This window comes from Pongo abelii, chromosome 3 (assembly GCF_028885655.2).
Source record: "Pongo abelii isolate AG06213 chromosome 3, NHGRI_mPonAbe1-v2.0_pri, whole genome shotgun sequence".
Lineage (NCBI taxonomy): Eukaryota > Metazoa > Chordata > Mammalia > Primates > Hominidae > Pongo > Pongo abelii.
In genome coordinates, this window is record NC_071988.2 from 38,233,391 (window position 1) to 38,254,716 (window position 21,326).

At 40.3% G+C, this 21,326-nt stretch overlaps 1 protein-coding gene across 12 annotated transcripts in view; it reads left to right on the forward strand.

Annotated features, from left to right (window-relative positions):
- FAM114A1 (family with sequence similarity 114 member A1) overlaps positions 1–21,326 on the forward strand; it is a 76,002-nt gene that overhangs the window by 15,123 nt on the left and 39,553 nt on the right. For 9 of the 12 annotated variants that reach the window (XM_024246144.3, XM_063723795.1, XM_063723793.1 and 6 more), the window contains 3 exons: positions 6,328–6,415; positions 20,197–20,310; positions 20,430–20,536. In XM_024246144.3, coding sequence (XP_024101912.1) covers positions 6,328–6,415; positions 20,197–20,310; positions 20,430–20,536 — 309 coding nt within the window. Of the gene's footprint in view, positions 1–6,327; positions 6,416–20,196; positions 20,311–20,429; positions 20,537–21,326 lie in introns of those variants that run through there. The other 3 variants (XM_024246145.3, XM_063723798.1, XM_024246149.2) reach the window with 2 other exon arrangements.

Consider the following 21,326-nt stretch of genomic DNA (forward strand, 5'->3'; position numbering starts at 1 on the left):
AAGCCCGGCTCTGCCCTGTTTAAAAAAAATAGTCTCTCTCTCTCTGTTGCCCAGGCTGGAGTGAAGTAGCAAGATCATAGCTCACTGCAGTCTTGAACTCTTGCATTCAAGTGATCCTCTTGCCTCACCTTACCAAGTAGATAGGACTACATGTGCATGCCACCACGCCTGGCTAATTTTTTAATTTTTCTGTAGAGACCAGATCTTGCCATGTTGCCCAGGCTGGTCTTGAACTCCCGGCCTCAAGTGATCCTCCTGCCTCGGCCTCCCAAAGTGCTGGGATTATAGGAGTGAGCCACCGAAGCCAGCTCCTTGAATACCTTTATTTTTGCCATCTTGAACCCCTTTCAGATATTGAGAATGCTAGTAAATAGTCCACCATGTTTACCAATTAAAACCCATTTTTGCAATTAGGTGTGATAATTGGTAAAGCATCAGATGTTAGTAGATACAGATAATAGAATCTCTATAAATAGCTGCCTCCAGAGTATGGCTTTCCTGATTAGAATGCTGGCTGACCACCCCGGACTGCATATTTTATTGGAATGCTGACAGCACTTGGATTGTAGGTTAATTTGAGAAGCACCCGTAATGTCACAATATGCATGTAGAAGCATTCTAATGTAAATAACTGAAATCATAATACTGAAAGATGGTAAAAAAGAAAAAAAGTGAGAGTCAGAAGATACGCCATCAGAATAGAACACTCTAAGGCAGATGTAAAAGTGGGTGAGCTTTGGATGCTACCAAGAGGTCAAATAAGTAATAAAAAGACTAAAATGAGTCCATGGCTTTGACAACAGGAAGCCACTTTACCTTGATGAGAACGAGTTCATGAAGTAGTGGCACAGGAGTCTTGCTGTGGAGGGAGGATGGACAAGGGAGGTGAATACAGAAGATAAGCACCTTTTTTTTTTTTTTTTTTTGAGACAGAATCTCACTCTGCCTCCCAGGCTGGAGTGCAGTGGCATGATCTCAGCTCACTGCAACCTCTGCCTCCTGGGTTTAAGCGATTCTCCTGCCTCAGCCTCCCGAGTAGCTGGGATTACAGCATGCGCCACTACACCCGGCTAATTTTTGTATTTTTAGTAGAGACGGGGTTTCACCTTTTTGGCCAGGCTGGTCTCGAACTCCCGACCTCAGGTGATCTGCCCGCCTTGGCCTCCCAAAGTGCTGGGATTACAGGTGTGAGCTATGGTGCCCGGCCACTATAAGTACCTTTTTTAAGAGACAAAGAAGAAAGATGTGGAGCAGACACCAGATAAGTTTGAAAGGAACATTTTGTTCATGTTGTGATTTTCATTTGTTGGCTTTAAGATAGAGGAATCATATGCATGATTAAATGTAACCTATATAGAAAGCATGTATAGAAATGTAGCCTGGGCCGGGCACAGTGGCTTACACCTGTAATTCCAGCACTTTGGGAGGCTGAGGCGGGCAGATCACCTGAGGTCAGCAGTTCAAGACCAGCCTGGCCAACAAGGTGAAACCCTGTCTCCTAAAACTACAAAAATTAGCCGGGCATGGTCATGGGCGCCTGTAATCCCAGCTACTCAGAAGGCAGAGGCAGGAGAATCGCTTGAGCCCAGGAGGTGGAGGCTGCAGTGAACCAAGATCACACCACTGCACTCCAGCCTGGGAGACAGAGCGAGACTCCGTCTCAAAAAAAAAAAAAAAACAGGAATGTAGCCTGTACAGGGAAGCAGCTTGTATAGAAAAAGACTGAAAAGCTAGGAGAGAGTAAAACCAACCTACCCAGGCCAGGAGACATGTAGGTGGAGGTGCTATGGTACCTAAGAGGAAGGTGCATTTCCATAATAATGAAAGGGAGGAAGTAATTGTGAATCGCAGGGTAGTGTACTTAGATTTGTGTTTAGATGGGTTTTTGGTGTAGGCCTGTTTGTATTTTGTGCATAAAAAGAACTACTCAAACATTTAATTGGGTTTAAACAATTCGTGTTCCATCTATGAAGATGACAAACTCAAAAACCCAATCCTTAGGCTTCACGTGAATCTCACAAATCTCACTGTTTAGAAGTCTAGCAAAATCAAACAGTCACTTTCAAGGTACTTTTGGTTAATGTTTGATTTGGTCCTTTTTACCAACTTAAGCACGTTTAAATACTTTAAACTGCATTTATAATATATTCTACTTCCTTTTTAAGTACCTGAGTTATCTACTTATACAAAACTTTGCTAAGTACTTACGAATTGTTATAAAGCTACTAAAATAAATTTATACAGTTGACTTAAAGACCTCTTAATAATGTGCAGAAACTTGGGATGATTTCAGCTTAAAATCAGAAGTCTAGTAATTCAATTATTCATTTTTGATTGATTTTCAAAAACTGTCACTCTAATAGGTCAGATTCCTTCAATATTAGTAGTACAGAAAAGACCAAATATGTGCAAAAATATGAATAGCATATCTTCCATGCTTTCAACCTTTCTATATTTAATTTTTAAATCTTCCCAAAGTTGAATGATGCATACTTACCAAGGAAGAAAATTAGCTGGAAATAACTGAGGCCATTTTCAATCAGATATTTTGACAGAGTTTCAGCCTCCAGGGCAATTTTCATCCTCCCAGCTGTCATACTAACCCCTTTTTTAGAGTAGCTATGTCATGAGTTACAAAAATTAAAAAGCGTAGATCACCCTATGAGTTACAAAACTCATAGGTTTCATTGCCCACATCCCTGGATGCAAGTTACACACAGCACCTGGTTCTTGATCTGCTCAAGGAAATAGAACAACCAAGTTGCTCCTTCATCTTTAAGATAGGTACATATGTTTTCCATCTAAATGTTAAAGGCCTTTGAATTTGATGGAGTTCTGGGATTTTATTTTTTTTCTGTCTAATAATACCTTTAAACTTGATAGCCTAAAATAAATGCATTTTCTATTTAATGATAAAGACCTTTAAATGGGATACTAGATATGAAAATGTCTTTCCTATTTAAAGAACATTGAACTTGGGCCAGGTGCGGTCACCTGTAATCCTAGCACTTCGGGAGACCAAGATAGAAGGATCACTTGAGGCCATGAGTTCAAGACCAGCCTAGGCAACATAGTGAGATCCTGTCTCTACAAAAAATAATTTTTAAAAATTAGCTAAGTGTGGTGGTGCATGCCTGTAATCTCAGCTAATTGGGAGGCTGAGGCAGGAAGATCACTTAAGCCCAGGAGTTGGAGGACGTAGTGAGCTAGTATCATACCACACACTCCAGCTTGGGGAGCAGGCAGGAAGTTGAGAGAGTTCTCATCTGATGGCTTTTTTTTCTCTATGTATTAGGATGTGAAGTTGTCTATTGAAGGAGGTGGGAGTTACGGGGGGAGGGTGAGGAAAAAAGTCTTTAAATCCCTCTCTTGGTAATAGGCAATCTGAGCAGCTCCATGCTGCCTGTTGTAGCATCTCCTAATTGTGTGACATTAAGTCCTTTTAAAGTAGAGACCATATTCATGATGAGATATATTTATAATTCATGCTTAACTTTTTTTATATTAAATATGTGTATTTAGTCATTCGAATATTTGCCATTTGATAACAAATATTTATAGCTGATCAAGACGTCACAGCTCAATGTCAAAGGACTTTATTAATAAAGCAATTGAAGTAGTCACTTATTATACAGCAAAAAGTTCTAGACTCATTTAACATTTATTTCCATTTGCTAGTCAATTACCAGCTGTCAGAACATAATAAATATTATAAATTTGAGTCAGAAGCTGTCACCTCTAATTGTATTAACTCTTCCTAATCATAGGTAGTGATTTGTCCTGTGAAAGAATGATATTCATCACTGGCTTCCATCTGTCTTCATAATGGTGTAAAATTGCTACTGGATTCCATTGCTGAAGTGAAGTAAATCAATGTAGACACCAAAAATGAAAGCAGGCAGTGATGAGTCATGAATATTTCCATTCATGTTAACAAGCTTCTCATTGTTTCTAGACAGAAAGAAAAAAAAAATGACAGCTAACTTTCAAAGCTTTTTGCTTCTTAGTCTTAAAAGTATAGTTTCTTCTTATCATTATTTCTAGCTCTCACTTTTGGAGTACTTGTTATATGCCAGGCACTATACTTGCAACATTATATGAATTATTTCTTTTAATCTTCACAAACCGGTGAGGTTATTGGTTCCTATACTTATGGCACTTATGCTACTATTCTTTGCATTTTATAATGAGGAAATGAAGGCTTAAAACGACTTGAGTAACTTGTTGTCCAAAACAGTAGAGCCTGGAGTCAAACCCAAGCAATTTAACTTCCATAACTTAGTCTCAACCAGTACTCTACACTGATGGGTGGCATTTGAATCAGTTAGCAATGCTTTTGAGTCAAAGTGACTAAAATCCAACATACAGTAATTCACAAAATAGTGATTTTTTTTCTCTCACTTAATACAAAGAATGGAGATAGGCAGCTACTTACATTGGTTTACTAGCTCAGCGGAGCCAGGACCGGTGACTGAGACTCCTTGGCCTTTCCCTTGTGGCAGCAAAAATGACTGCTTCAATTTGAAGCTTCATGTCCACATTCAGGGCAGGAAAAAGAGAAGGGGAAAGAGTGGGCACTCACTGTAACTATAATGTATCATGAAAGCAAAAACTTTTCCGTTTATATATCTCATTGGTTGAAAACTGTTTCATATGGCCATCCTTATCTGCAAGGGTAGAAAATAGCAAGAGAGGCCGGGCATGGTGGCTCACGCCTGTATTCCCAGCACTTTGGGAGGCCAAGGCAGGCAGATCATGAGGTCAAGAGATCGAGACCATCCTGGCCAACATGGTGAAACGTCATCTCTACTACAATAGAAAAATCAGCCAGGCGTGGTGGTGCGCGACTGTAGTCCCAGCTACTCAGTAGGCTGAGGCAGAAGAATGGCGTGAACCCGGGAGGTGGAGCTTGCAGTGAGCTGAGATCACACCACTGCACTCCAGCCTGGAGACAGAGCAAGACTCCGTCTCAAAAAAAAAAAAAAGAAAAAAGAAAAAAACAGCAAGGGAGTCAGGAGTTGGGGATGACTAATGGACCAACTGTGAGTCAAAACTTATGGAATCTACAAACACTGTAGGAATTTTCCACTGCCTCCTTTCTTTCTGCCCGCCCTTCCTTCTTTCCTTCCTTCCTTCCTTTCCTTCTCTTTTGAGTAAAAAAGAGCTATGATTCTCCATATAGGTAACTCATAGACTATTTATTTATTCTTGCCTTGTTTTCTAGAATGTGTTCCCAGATAGAAAGAGAAAGCTGTGGTTCCCTACTTGAGTCAGGACTCATTGGTTGCAAGTAACAGAAACACGCATACCTGAGAAAATGGGTGCATTTCAGCCATTTATTCAACAAATATTTATTAAGCATTCATTATATTCCAAGCACTCTTCTAAGCTCTGGGAGTATATCAGTGAACAAAACATTTAAAAAAATGAACAAGAATATGAGAGAATCTCACAGAACCCAAAAATCAGAAAGCAGGAGGGCCTTCAGAGGGACAGAAACCAGGGACTGAGAAGCTGTCAGGAATCCAAACAGCAGCTCTAAGCCAATCTCCATTCTGCTCACTCTGCCTTCTCTTAATTCTTAGTCTGTGTGGTGAATATAACATGGTCACCTACATAGCCTGAGTTTTCAACTTCTGTTCATGCACACAGTTCACACTGAACCACAATCTCTCAGTTCCAATTCCAAAAACCTAGGCAAACGAATTGGAATCCACTGAGGTCATGGACAGTCTTATCCCTGTGTTATAGGGGTCACTATGAGTGAAGCAGGGCACCTTGAATCAAAGGTTTCTACCTTGCAAGCCTTCCTGTCACTACTGCCCATCCATCTCCAGGTGTATTGACACTTTTTAGACACTTTGCCCATCATCCATGCCAAAGCACCTGCCTACTGCCCCAGAGTTTAAAAGTTAACTCTACCTTGAAGAGCACATTTTTTTAAGCCCTGTAAGAATAGCCTGGGTCCAGGTCATTTTGAACTTTTTCATATCACTCTTGTGCCCTCATGCGTATCTTTTTCCCATGCAGCCTTTTCCCTGTCTTCTAAATAATAAGAGAGAATTGAGGCTCAGTTAACATCAAACTCCCTTCTCACTTCAAACCAAGCCTTCAGAAGCCAACATCAGCACTAATCAATTTGGTTCCAAAGTACACATTGCAGTGTGGGTTGGGATATTCTTTTATGACCCGTATAAACTATAAGCCAATTAGATACGGTTGTTGGTGATTCTTTTCCAAACCTCCTCTTTCTTTCAAACCAATAGGTGTTTTTCCATTCAGAGATATACTGAATTTCTGACCTGTGGCTAATTTGTTTTTCTCCAGGCTGTGGATTCCCCTCCAAGTGAAGGAGGGTGGGCAGGCTGGGGATCCTGGGGCAAATCTCTGCTGTCGTCAGCATCTGCCACAGTAGGTAAGCATTGTATGTTGCATTGGAATAGACAAAGTCCCAAAGCCTAATAGGATAGGACGTTTTGATCGTACTGTATACTAATAGAGTTTAACATTAGCCTGTGAGCAAACCATGTTTAGTGCTTACTGTTCTAAATGCTTCATTTATTCCTCCAATACATTTGTTCCTCAAAATAACCCTATATGGAGGAACTGTTGTTTGCTGCACTTTACAGATAAGGAAGCTAATCAGAGAGACTAAGACCTTGACCAAAGTCAGGAATGTCTGGGTTGCAATTTAAAAACCAAGTAGTGTGGCTTTTGGCCACTATATTATATGGTCTTTTAAAGTATAATATATTCTTAAAGCTTCGTGTTTATCATCCCACTTGAATTTTTTTAAAGCACAACTCATCTACTCCCAAAAAGGATTTGAGATATCTTGATAAAAGACATTTCATTAGCAGGATATTAAAATATAAGTAGAAAACAACATGCTGGTAGGGAGGATATTCATTTTATATATCCCATGGCTAATAGAGTTTTTGTAATTGAGTATTGACCTCAACTCTGAGCTTCTTGGCTGCCAGTGCATTATTTATTTCTCTTTGAAAACAAAATTTTAATTTAAATAAATATATTTTTCTAGTTTTAAATTTTTAAAGAAATTTCCAGTATTTGTTCTTATACAAAGAGAAAATATGATGGACAGTGTAGTGTCTTCCTGAGTGCAAATTCGTCAAGATATTCTTCATCTTACCATTGCTTATATTCTCTCTTCATGAGAACTGAAGGTATAGCATCAATATGTCTAAGATAAGTTAGCAAAGGCATTTCATCTTGAAGGTGGAAGGTAAGGAGAAGACAGGGGAAGCCACAGGTAACAGAGTTTTCACATCATCCACTTCAGGTATTCTAAGGTGCAGTCCACGGCCATGAGGATCTTGCGATGGGCCATGAATTGGTCCACTTCAGTGTTACTCCTAAAACCAGGAAGGTCTTCAGGCCTTTTGCCCCACCCCAGTGGACCATGACCACAGTGTTAAGGGCCAGATATCTAACTTGATAGAACTTAGGCTGCCTGGAAGAATGGATAGATTGCATTCCTCTAATTCCATCTCTGTCAAATATCAGTTTGCTCAGGAAGGCTCTGGGAAGAAGTAGCAGTGGCCAAATAAATGTTGACCTCTCTGGTAAGAGCCTGGAGAGCAGATTTTCTCTATTGCTTATTAAGGGGACGGGTATGCCTTGAGTACCACGTATGCAGATGACAAAATTAACTAAATTCAAGTAGAGGCGCCTGTTTTGTTTTCTGAACAGGATGGTATCTCTTCGCAAGGGTGAGGACAAGCACCTGCAGACATCCTCTGTCCTTGGAAAAATGTTTGAACTTAGTGGCTATCAAAAGGATCTTGCCACTGGTGGCACTTAGAAGTGACATGCTTTCTAAGCCAAAAACTAAAAAGGAGGTTCTAAAAGATTGTTTTAATTGGAATAAGTCATGAAAAAGTAAATAATATGGTCACTAAAATTATACAGCTCTTCTCATGGTTTATATCATAAAACAGTCATGTGTCCTGGATGTTTCCAGTTTTAACGGCATCCAAACCACTCTGGTTTATAATGAATTGGTGCTTCGAGGGTTCTATTATAGATGGAGGACTTACTCTTTCATTAAACTTTTAAATATAAGTTCCTGCCACAGTAAATACAGAAATCATCTGCCCTGTGGTAGCAGCTATAGGTGCTCTCTGTGCACACTTAAAGGTGCATTTCCCTGTAACTGCTCTAGCCCTGGTTGGTCAGACCATTTGCTGTTGTTTCTCATTCAGTGTCTGTACCTCATTTGACTTTGGGCTTTGTTGGACCCTCCCAAGGTTTTCTGTCCGTGAACTGACAGCTCTCCCATTGAATTTACTATCCAGCACCTTCTTCCGTGTCTTGCTATAATCTGACCTTTGCACACATGCCGCTTTGGTTCCAGTGGATGGTGCTCCAAGGCCTCTGGGTTTTGTTACCTGGTTCACATGTAACCAGTAGATGGCGCTGACTGTACTGCTTAAAAAGTGGGATGTGGCCAGGCGTGGTGGCTCACGCCTGTAATCCCGGCACTTTGGGAGGCCGAGGTGGATGGATCATTTGAGGTCAGGAGTTCGAGACCAGCCTGGCCAACATGGTGAAAACCTATCTCTACTAAAAATACAAAAATTAGCTGGACATGGTGGTGGGTGCCTGTAGTCCCAGCTACACGGGAGGCTGAGGCAGGAGAATTGCTTGAATCCAGGAGGCGGATGTTGCAGTGAGCAGAGATTGCACCCCTGCACTCCAGCCTGGGCAACAGAACGAGACTATGTCTCAAAAAAAAAAAAAAAAAAAAAAAAGCAGGGTGTGATTTTTCACGGCAGGTCCCTTTTGACTTGATCTGACGTCATTGTCTTAATCCGCGGCCTGTGCTTGTGTTTGGGGTGGCTCTTAAAGTTTCTCTGTGTGTGAGCCACCAAGCAGAAAATAAATACTGCATCTTGTTACCCGCACAACAATTTATAAATTCTGATGGTTCTCATCTGGCTCTGAGTAGTAATTGATCCAGAAGAGCCTAGAGAGGTAAATTCCTGTAGGCCATCATGATCATTGTGCCAGTCACATGATCACTGTGCCATGAAAAATAATATCCGGCTTTTTATGTAGTAATGTCAGCACCATCTACTGGTTATATTTGAACCAAGTAACAAAACCTAGAGGCCTTGGAGCACAGTCCACTGGAACCAAAGCTGCACATGTACAAAGATCAGATTACAACAGGACACCTAAGAAGATGCTAGATAGTAAATTCAATGGGCGAGCTGTCAGTCCATGGATGGAAAAACTTGCCACTTTTCTTCTAGGGTGAGTAAACATGTGGTTTGTCTGAGAGTGTATGACATTTGCACATTCCTCATGCAATATCAGAATGAAGTTCAGTATACCCTCTTGTATTAGTTTCTGTTGCTGTGTAAGGAATTACCACAAAGTTAAAGAGGCTGAAAACAACATGCATTCATTATTTTACAGTTACCGTGGGTCAAGAGTTCAGGTATGGGACAGCTGCTCGGTGTCTTAACAGGCTGAAATCAGGGTGGCAGCCAGCTGTATTCTCATCTGAGGCTCACGTTTGCCTGAGGCAGCATGGCCCTGGGGTTGACACTATGTTTGTACATAATGGAAGTTGTTTCTCGTTTGCCTCTCTCAATCCCAAGATAATGGCTCAACATAGACCACAGATCAGGAAGGCACCCATAACTTTAAAGTCTCTGGAGGATAAGGTGGTGCAGCTAGAAGGGGGCCCAGAGTCGAGGATGAGGCCAGTGGCTCTGTCAGCTGCTCAGCTGGCACCTCTGCTTTGAAGACGTCATCTTTCAGGGTCATTCACGTTGTTGGCAGAATTCAGTTTTTGAAGTTGTAGGACTGAGGTCCCTGTTTTCCTGCTGATTATTGACCAGGGGTCACTTTCAGCTCTTAGAGGCTGCCCTCAGGTCCTCCCTCAAAGCCAGCAGGAAAATCTCTCTCATGCTTTAAATCGCTACCTTCAGGAAGGGCCCCTTTGTTTTGAAGACGCTCCTGATTAGTTCAGGCACTCTAAGGATGATCTCTCTTTTGAGTCACTGAAATTCAACTGATCAAGGACCTTAATTACGTCTGAAAATTCTCCTCATCTTTGCTGGATAGAGTAACCTAATCGCAGGAGTGAAATCCCATCTTGTTTACACTCCGGCTCACACTCCAAAAGGAAGGGATCACATAGGGTGTATACATCTGGGGACAAGAATCTTGGGGCCATCTCTCAATACGGTCATGCTTCACTTAACAATGGGAATACCTTCTGAGAAATGGGTCGTTGGGTGATTTAATCATTGTGCAAACCTCACAGAGTATACACAAACCTACACAGCTAGGCTATGTGGTAGAGCCTATTGCTCCGAGGCTGCAAACATAGGACAGCTTATTACTGTACTGAATACTGTAGGCAATTGTAACACAATAATAAGTATTTGTGTATTTCACACATCTAAACATAGAAAAGGCACAGGAAAAATACAGTATTATAATCTTATGGGACCACTGTCATAGATGTGGCCCATTGTTGACCAAAAGTTTGTCATGTGGTGCATCCCGCCTACCTTAATCCTCTTCTCACCTCTGTTTGAGATCTTTGTCAGTTACACCACCAATTACAGAACCTTAGTATTTTTTATGGCTCTGGCTACATGCTGGAATTTTGAAAAGCCAGCAAATCTTGGCATTTTTCTCTTGTTTGCATACAAAATGGCAAAGGGTACATGAGGAAGGTCGTTAAAATTTTGAAATATTGATGCTCATTCTAAAAGTCTCTTTGGAGAAATTTTAGAGCTGTCTTTAGAAAAGCAGGTACTAAAATTCTTCATCACACCGATCATCACTACCCACCCCCTCCGCCCAAAATGAATGCAATAGAAGTATAACTGAAAACCCTGCCTAAATTGCTCTTACTGCATATTTTGGAGATTTCTGATCAGGACACGCTGTGACTTTATGTAGTAATAGTAGCTAAAACAAAAGCAATATGTATTTCAAAACTGGACAAGCGTCTTTGTAGACTAGTACAGAACTAAAGCCTGTAGCCTAACAGGAGGCTGAAGTCATGGGTTCCCAGGCTGGAAACAAGCACTGGTGGTTGGGAGTTTGACTCCTGAAAGGTAAGAGAGATCATAAGTAGCCCACACATGGAGCCAGGCTCACAGCCTGAAACAGGTTGGAATGGGGCTCAAAGATCTGTGAACAGAGACTTTAAAGTTATGGGTGCCTTCCTGATCTGTGGTCTATACTGAGCCACTATCTTGGGATTGAGAGAGGCAAGCGAGGCACAACTTCTGCTATGTACAGGCGTAGTGTCGACCCCAGGGCTTTACAGCATTAGCAGTTTATTATCATCAGGCAAAGAAACTTATTGGAAAACAGATCATTCACAGTAGTAGACAAGCTTTGAAGATTTATGAATTGCCTGTGGAAAGTAAAGAAAGAAAATAACCACATGTTCAATTGCAATTAATTTCCACTCAGAAACCTCATGTATACCCCCAGGGTAATTCCAGCTGCAGACAGGGGTGCAAAACATATAGACATTAACAAAACACAGAGCTGTCAACTGAGCGCTAGAAATGGCAACCATTACCTCTTACAGTTGTTGAAAAACTGCAGTTAGAATAGTTAGAACTGTTGAGAGTTGGCAGGAGAATAATAGGAGAATAGAAACAATTGAAAAATGGTAATCTCTTGGAATGAGCACTGTACCATGAGTCATAAGACCTGAGACCTGGTCCTGAATGCTGCTAACTTGTAATCACAAGGCACTGTTACTAACTAGCTACACTGTGCCCTTAACCTAAGACTCAGGTTCTTTGTATGGAAAAGTGTGGGTGGAAAAACTGGAGAAATTCTAAGGTCTCTTCCAACTTCCAAAATATGATGATACCATATTCTGCGTCTATGCACAGAAGGAGAAAGATATTTGTGCCCACTGTGCTAAGTGGGAAAATACAGAAAATTAATTGAAATTATGTCTACTCTTTATTTTTATATTTTATCTTTTGCCTCAATACTTTTTGACTCTGAGATTAAGGGAAAATGAGAAAAAGTGACCTTCCTAATGCTTATACAAAGTCAAACATTTTTCAGCCAACAATTATTTTTGGAGAGGCCTTAACTCTTGCATTAGGCTCAACTACAGCTACACTGTCATCACATTCTTAGATTTGATCACCTGTCACCCATGCCTTTGGACAAGTTTGTGAAATGAGATAAGCATGGTTATTATTTCCAGGCAGAAACAAGAGTACAAAACATTTTAGAAAAGAGGGTTTTTTGGGAGGCTGAGGCAGGTGAATCACTTGAGGTCAGGAGTTCGAGACCAGCCTGGCCAACATGGCAAAACCCCATCTCTACTAAAAAAAAATACAAAAATTAGCTGGGTGTGGTGACATGCCCCTCCACCAGTTACTTAGAGGCTGCGACAGAAGAATCGCTTGAGCCTGGGAGATGGAGGTTGCAGTGAGCCAAGATTGCACCACTGCACTCCAGCCTGGGCGACAGAGCAAGACTTTGTCTCAAAAAAAAAAAAAAAAAAAAAAAAGAAAGAAAGAAAGAAAAAAGAAAAGAGGGTTTTGATAGTAGCTCCAAATCAAATCCCACAGCATCTTATAGACCTGACTTGTTCCTAAAATGTATTACTAGGCTAAGAGTGATAGACGAGTAGTCAAAATGAAAGTCAACAATGCTAAAACATATATCAGTATACAAAAGGAAGAGCTCTGTAGTAGAATAGAGTAATTTATTTCTAGATACCACCAAAGGCTTAAATGTTTATTTGAAATTCTAGTTTTGACAGTTTTATGAGTTTAAACATCTTATGCAAGAGTACCTGAGGTTGGGGGTTGGTATGTATGGAATGTACCTGATCTGTATATTTACTTTTTCCAAAATTATCATTGTTCCCCTTCCTCATCCTCTCCCAAGGTACATAGTTTTTTCCTTCTGCACATTTTAATGAAACTCTTCTAGCAGCCCTGTCAGAAATGACACTGTTTATTACAGAGAATGGCAAACTTGTCAAAATGGTACTACAATGAGAAATCGTCACTGTATAAATCACTGTCGATAGCGCATGGATTCATTTTTGAAGGTGACATTGCTGATGATATGAAATTTCTCAAGGATCATTGAGACAAAGAGAATAGGATTAATGCTTAGAGTTTGTCCATTGTCCTTTAGATTCTATGAATAAAACACAGGGGTTAATGAGTTTCTGTTGGACTTCTGGGCAAATATCATCAGTTCAGTAACACTTCTTGTCTACTTTGAGCCTAAAGGGAAGTAAGCATCTGATTACAGAGTGGACATCAACCATCATAAGAAGAGGAAAGACTATTCCAAAGGAAGGTTGATTGGCTCCCTTTTTGCTGTGCTATAGTTCGCTTTGGTTGAGCATGGCAGTATCAACTTGCGATTTTCTGAACAATTGCTCTTCACAACTTTTTATAATATCTTGAACTCATCGATAGAAGAGTCTGAAACACAGTCAGTACTTTATATATATATATGTAATATATATGTTATATATGTAATATATGTTATATATGTTATATATGTTATATATGTAATATATGTTATATATGTTATATATGTAATATATATGTTATATATGTAATATATGTGTTATATATGTAATATATATGTTATATATGTAATATATATGTTTCATATATATGTTATATATATATAGACAGATATAGATATATCTATCTCCATTCAGTGGAATACTATGCAGCCATTAAAAAGACCAAGGTAGATCAGTGTTCTAGGTTGGATGCCCAGCAGAGGGATGAGGCAGAAATTGTGTGCTGGAGTTTTACTGTGAAGTGCTTTCTGGAACAAGCTTTGCAAGAGAGCAAAGGATTGGGAAGCAAAACTGAGCCAAGGGAGAAGTTGAACTGCAGTGTCATTACAGCAGAGGTCTTAGCCTATCCCATTGGGAGCTTGGGGTTTGGGATGACTCTTAGGAGATGTCTTCCATTAATCCGCGGCACCGGGCCTTTATATCAACAGCTCCCTCATTGACCGGCCACTGTAGTATAGTCTTGGTGGAACCAACTCCCTTTGGTCAAAGGCAGTTCAAAGGGAGGCATTTATTTAGCTGAGCGCTGTCAATAAACAACACTCCCAGAATTAAGGAGAATGAGCACTGTGATTCCAGGCAGCACACAGCACACAGCACTATCTGTGTGTGCTGAGACTTCAACTGTGAACTGCCAAATGGGAAAAGCCAGGTCCAGAAGACTTATATGTAGGTAAATATGCTTTTATATTCTTGAAAGGAATCACAAGAAATAATTAGAATTGTTATCTTTAGAAGGAAGGGGTTGAGGGGAGAGACAGGTCTACCTTAAGTCTTTCAAAAGCTCCAAGCATTGCTTTTTTTAGAAGTCACTCCTATATCAGAGCAAATACATTAGAATGTACCCACATTTTTCATTAAATTTCCTACACACACACACACACACACACACACATATGTAACTATGTAGGAGTTGAATTTATTTGAATGATAATTGACCAACTGATCCAATATTACATTTTGAATACATTTAAGTAAATATTAATTACTAATTTGCAATTTTATTTTTTCTTTTAAAGCCAACAGTTTTTGCTGGCCTTAATTATTTCCACAGGCCCTTATAAGCTTATACACTCTATTGCTTATTACGTTACTGGAATCTATCTAAGCAGAAAGAGGCTGGCCCATCTTCTGTTATCTATGTTTCTATAGTCTTTGGACTTGCTAATATTATGAACATTTTTATTTTTTAAATCTGCACATGAAAACATGCTCAACACCACTAATCATTAGGGAAATGCTAATCAAAACTATGATGAGATACTACCTCACACCCATTAGAATGACTTTTTGAAAATTTTTTTACCACTAATATTTCAGTAGAAGAATGACGATTATTTAAAAAAAAAAAGTGTTGGAGAGGATGTGGAGAAACTGGAACCCTTGTGTGCTCTTGGTGGGGTTATAAAATGATACAGCTGCTGTGGAAGACAGTACGACAGTTCCTCAAAAAACTAAAAACAGAATTACCATATGATCCACCAATTCCACTTCTGATTATATTTCCAAAAGAATTAAAGGCAGGGTCCCAAGGAGATATTTGTACACCTATGATCATAGCAGCATTATTCACAATAGCTCAAACACAGAAGCAACCAAAGTCTGTAGACAGATGAATGGAAAAGCAAAATGTGGTCTCTACATACAAGGGAGTATTATTCAGATTTTAAAAAGAAGGAAATTCTGACATATGTTACAACATGGATGAACCTTGAGGATATCATGCTAAGTGAAATGAGCCAGTCACAAAAAGACAAATACTGTGTGATTCCACTTCTGTGAGGCACTTAGAAATAGTCAAAATCATAGAGATTTGAGAACATTCTGACTACTGGAATGTAGAATGATGGTTGCCAGGGGCTGGTAAAAGAGGAGAGTGGGGAGTTATTGTTTAAATGGGTATAGAGTTTCCATTTTATACGAGGGAAAAAGTTCTGGAGATGGATGGTGATGATGGTTGCATAATATTGTGAATGTATTTGGTACCTCTGAACTATTCAGGTAGGAAAAGTTAAGATGGTAAAATGTATGTCACGTGCATTTTACCACAAAAAAAATGGAGTAAAAATTCCACCAGATATATCAGAGATGTGATATTATGGGATTTTTAAAAGTTTCTTTATAATACATTCCTTTTTTGAAAAAGAAGAAAAAAGAGAAAGTTAAAATAAGAAAAAGAAGGAAATATTGTCTTAAAAAATAAAGGGAGCTAAAAGGGAGAAACCTTCCTGATGAGTTAGCGTGGGCCCTTCTCGTGATTCGTTAGCATATGGAACCAACAGGAAGTACCCATTGAGCTACCCAGTCATCCAGGGTGCTGCAGAGAACTGCTGTTGCTTCCCTGAGTTACCACTTGGTCAGAGAGAACTTCCCAGCATATTCTCTTTTTTTTTTTTTGAGCTGGAGTCCGAGTCTGGCTCTGTCACCCAGGCTGGAGTGCAATGGTGCAAACTCAGCTCGCTGCACCTGTGCCTCCTGGGTTCAAGTGATTCTCCTGCTTCAGCCTCCCAAGTAGCTGGGATTACAGGCGCCTGCCACCACACCCGGCTAATTTTTGTATTTTTGGTAGAGATGGAGTTTCACCATGTTGGCCAGGATGGTCTCGAACTCCTGATCTCAGGTGATCCGCCTACCTCGGCCTCCCAAAGTGCTGGAATTACAGGCGTGAGCCACCGTGCCCAGCCAAGCATATTCTTTTTGCAAATTATTTCATCTTAATTATTTCAAATAGCCAGCAGTTATTTCATCTTTCCAGAAAGAGGAGAGACTTCCCATCAATGGCTTTTTGATCTTGGTGGAATTCACAAGAAGAGGGCTTCATAAGATCACAGTGCTTTGCGGGAAGAAAAAGATCAAAGTGGATGTGTAAGATAGCCCTACACAGTGTCTTGGGAATACAGCCTGCACAGCACAGGGTTGATCTTAAAAACACTAAGCTATGCCATCACTAGACACAGTTGACAAGGAGAGGGTTAGAGTCAGGTTTCACCCTGGAGGTGATCTTCACCTTGTTCTTTGGTCAAGGTAAGGTAAGTCAAGTGCATTTTAGAATAAAACAATGTTTTAAAAAGTGGGAAGCTCCAAACCAAGGATCTGATTTCCAAGGAGTTACAGAAATGGGATTAAAATGACATTTAATCAACTATAAATGACACATAAAACTTTCTTAACATAACATAGTGATTACACATGTGGGTTCTAGAGTCAGAAGGACTGAGGTGGAATCCCGCCTTTGTCACTGATTGGCTTTAGGACCTTGGGAAAGTGATTTCACCTCACCAGGTCTCAGTTTTCTCAGTTGTGAAATGAGTATACTAATATCCCTTACCTCATAAGGTCGTTGAGAAGATTAAATGAGATAATGTACTGTACTAAAAGTATTTAGTACAGTGTTAGGACATAGTAAGTGCTCAATAAATGTTGGCCATAGCAGAGATTTCACAGGTTTCTTCTCAATAATCTCACAAAACTCTGAGAGGTAATCCTTCTTTCAGAGAATGCATGGCAGCAGAGACTCAGAGAGGTTAAGTAGCTCACCAGCATTACACAGCTAATAAATGATGAGAGCAGAAATCCTCCACAAGACTCCTGACTCCTAAGTTTAAGGTATTTTCCATTCGAGTATAGGTGGTAAATTAAATACCAGCCAATCATTCGGCATTTATTTTAAAATGATACATTATCACAGCATTTGTACGACATTCTTTTCTTCTTTGTAGCACTCACCTTCCATTGCAGTGAGCCAAAGAGTAGAGGATATTCCATCTTTAGAACCAGGGAATTTAGAGGGGTTTCAGATTTTGAGGATACTTGGAGTTTGGGATGACACATGAAGAAATTAATCCATGAACTGTACCCTATAGTATTATTCATATTTGTTGTTTTTCTCTTATTAGTAGGTCCCAGACAGTACCTCTGGAGATGAAATCACTCCCAATCAAAAGGCAACAGTGACTTCATATTATTATTTTCTTGTTCTGGACACTAGATGTCACACTAAGTAAAGTTTTAGAGGTTACTCTTTAGAGTAAGGTGTGGCACAGTGTCTAAACCTTGGCCGTGAAAAAATATAGCTCACACATAAGTATAAAGCTGAACTTTGTATTTATTTTTTGTTTCTTTTTTTTTGTAAAGCTGAACTTTATATTTCTAGTAGAATGCAGTAAAAGGGTGCTTTCCCTAACAAAAAATTCAGAAAAAGAATTGTTAATAAGAAAATGTAGTTGGAATAGCAGCCTATTTTGATGTCTGTTAAACAGATAGATCCCATTTATATGCACATAAAATCGTATTTCCTTCTAGAAACAAAGTGATTTGTCTAGAGGCAGCTCGTGTATACATATCTGTGATCGTTTATGTTCTGAGATGGCAAGAAGCCATTCTTCCTGCAAAAAGAACCAGACATTATCCTAACCTGCAAGGGACGGAGAAGGTGAAGGAAGAGATACTGAATATGAGGTTCATTATCTCCTGAAACGGTCTCAGGGAAGGATGTGTGATCATCTTTCTTGAGTGGCTTAAGCAAAGAAGATGGAGAGGATGGTGCCTCCCAGCTTCCTTGACCTCATTTTTTTCCTTGATTTTGGCTCTCAGAAATCTAGATGAGAATCATAGGTTGAGATTTGGAGGCACATTATTTCCTTTTGGAAAATGCGTATATATATTTTTAATGGCAGGGAAGTTGGACTCGGTATGTAAAAGAGTTAGATATTCTATCCTCTAACTTAAATGTGTTATTGAAACTTCAATAAGTTTCCATTGAAATGCTTGAAATTCATTGGACGCTAGAGATAATTAATTCAAGCCTTAGCAGTCGCAGTACACCTTTATTTTTTCAAGTAACTCAGTAATTAATTTGAACTGTGTCTAATGATCTGCACATGACTATAAACACATATTTCTATATGTGATTACAGTTGTAAATAATGTTTACGTTTCAGGGTTTTCTAGGTAGTGTATAAGGACAGGTGATTTCCATTGGACATAATTCCTTCTACATTTGTCAAATATCAGTGCCTTGTTTATGCTAAGATCACTAGGATAAATAAGGTTACAACTGCTAAAATGCTACTCTTCAGGTTTGGGAGTCATCCATGTCTTCCCCTTTCTTATTCAGGAAATGGGCAATTGGTTATTTTAACAGTGCCTTCTAAGACTAGGTGGTTCTAGTTAACTCTCAAATTCTGTTGGGACTTGGGATGTTTTTCCTCATATTACTGCCTTGTGTTTTAGCGACCTGAGGTTACCCAGGCCCCGAGAGAAATCTTTCATTTTTCTCCGTGAGTGCTCAGGGGATGGGGAGTTCTGTGATGATGGCAGCCTGTGCTGTTTCTCCTTCAAGAAGTCAGACAGCCACTTTGGACCATCTGTAGGCTATTCATTCCTTCAGTGGTTTGACAACTCAGAAAAGCTATAGCTCATCATGAAGGCCTCAAAGGGAGGAAAATCTCTCCAGAATAAAATGTAGACAAGACTCTGTCCCTATCAGGTCAAAGATTGGGGTTTTTCCATGTGGGTAGGAAGGTCAGCTCTGTATTTACCGAATAGTTATTGAATAACCGCTGTGCCAGGCTCTGGGGAACATGGGTATTGTCCCTGCTCAGACGGAGTAAAACCTGTGCCCTTCGCCTGCCTGACTACTGTTAAAGTTGATTTATATCATTGTTGTTTAGACAACTGTCGGGCTGTTGGGTGGCCTTCCTGGTTTCTCCACTGACTTGCTTTTTGATTTTTGGATGTCGGCTCCAGAACCTTCACTCTCCATGCCTAAAGGAAGGCCTAATGCTTTAAAGAAACATTCTGAGGCTCAGCTGATTTCAATCCAACCAATGTTAATTGATCATCTGCAATGTGCTAAGCCTGCAAGGAATCAAAAAAATGAATGAAGAATATCTTCCATAAGGAGCTTACAAAAGAGGAAAGAGGATGAGACAGGTACACTATACAAAGACAGTGTGTTGAGCTTAGAATTCCAGGCTGATGGCTAGGTGGTGTGAGAAGCAAAAGCAAACAGTGAAGCATCTGGGAGCACTTTACCTATGTGTATCTCATTTTGCATGTCACAATAATTCAATGAGGAAACTGAGTCACAGAGAGGCTGGGTAACTTCTCCAAGGTCACTCAACAAGGCAGGGGTGAAACTGAGCTCATATTGGAACCCACATCTCAGGGAGCAGGGATTCCTCTTTCTTTCAATCAGGATGTACTTCTACAGGCCAGGTGCAATGGCTCACACCTGTAATCCCAGCACTTTGGAAGGCCGAGGTGAGCCAATCACCTGAGGTCAGGAGTTCAAGACAAGCCTGGCCAACATTTAGTGAAACCTAGTCTCCATTAAAGGCACAAAAATTAGCCGGGCGTGGTGGCGTGCATCTGTAATCCCAGCTGCTAGGGAGGCTGAGGCAGGAGAATCACTTGAACTCCGGCGGTGGAGGTTGCAGTGAGCCGAGACTGCGCCACTGCCCTCCAGCCTGGGTGACAGAGCAAGACTCCATCTTTAAAAAAAAAAAAAAAAAGATGTGCTTCTACAACTTGAAACAGCTTTGTAAGATTTGGTGGAGGATTTGCAGACCGTGGATTTCTAATGTATCCATGAAACGTATTTTTATTTCCAACAGGTCATGGCTTGACAGCAGTCAAGGAAAAAGCAGGGGCCACTCTACGGATTCATGGTGTAAATTCTGGATCTTCTGAAGGGGTCCAACCAAATCCTGAAAATGGAGTCCCTAAAAGTGAGTGATGTGTCTCCTCTGGGTGTTCTTGGACTTTATTACACCATGTGCATAATCAGAGGTTTTCCAAGTTCAGATCAGCAACATGAACTCTTAAAGGATATCTTTTTTCTCTTTAGTAACAGATGCAGCCACAGATCAGGGCCCTGCAGAAAGCCCACCCACTTCCCCTTCATCAGCCTCTCGGGGTATGCTGTCTGCCATCACCAATGTGGTTCAAAACACAGTGAGTCGCTGGCTGCTTCCTCTCTTTCCCCTGTATTTCCCAGGGCCTTCTTTTGATATTTCCATTTACCAGTGACCTAGATACATCAGAGAAATGATGGCCTTGCTCAGAACTTTGGATTATGGTTTTTTTTTAAATGTTTTCTGCTACAAAGTAGACGTAACCTTGGATTCAAAATAATAAGGGCAAAATGAAATATATTTTATGTTTAAAAGAAGGGAGCTGTTTGGAAGGAACATTTTTCAGTCTGATTTAACAGTGTCCTTTCCAGCTGCGGCAAGGACAGCCTCTGGTTGAGGGGAGAGAGAACTCTTTATCAGAGCTGGGACAGCTGTTTTTCCTAAATGCTCTGCTTATCTTATCCCTGAATTTGAAAAACCATTAAACCGTTTAAATAAAAAGTACCAGTTACAAGACAGGAAAAACAGCCCAAATATGTTTCTGAAGTGTTTCCAGAGACCAACGTTCTTCCCCCATCCCTACCTCTTCATTCCCACCCTTCCTCTTCCTTACATCACCCTAAGTGTATCCCCCCAGATCCCTGCCTACCTCTTAAAAGAAGCTCAATATTAGCAGCAAAACATTGGTGAATAATGAAAAAAGGGGAGGCACCTCAACTGAGATAAGGCAGGTAGCTGGTCCTCAGGGTCAGGGAGCAAAGATTTATTTCGTTTTTTCTTTTTTTTTTTTTTGAGATGGAGTCTCACTCTTGTCACCTAGGCTGGCGTGCAGTGGTGCAATCTCGGCTCACTGCAACCTCCGCATCCCTGGTTCAAGTGATTCTCCCACC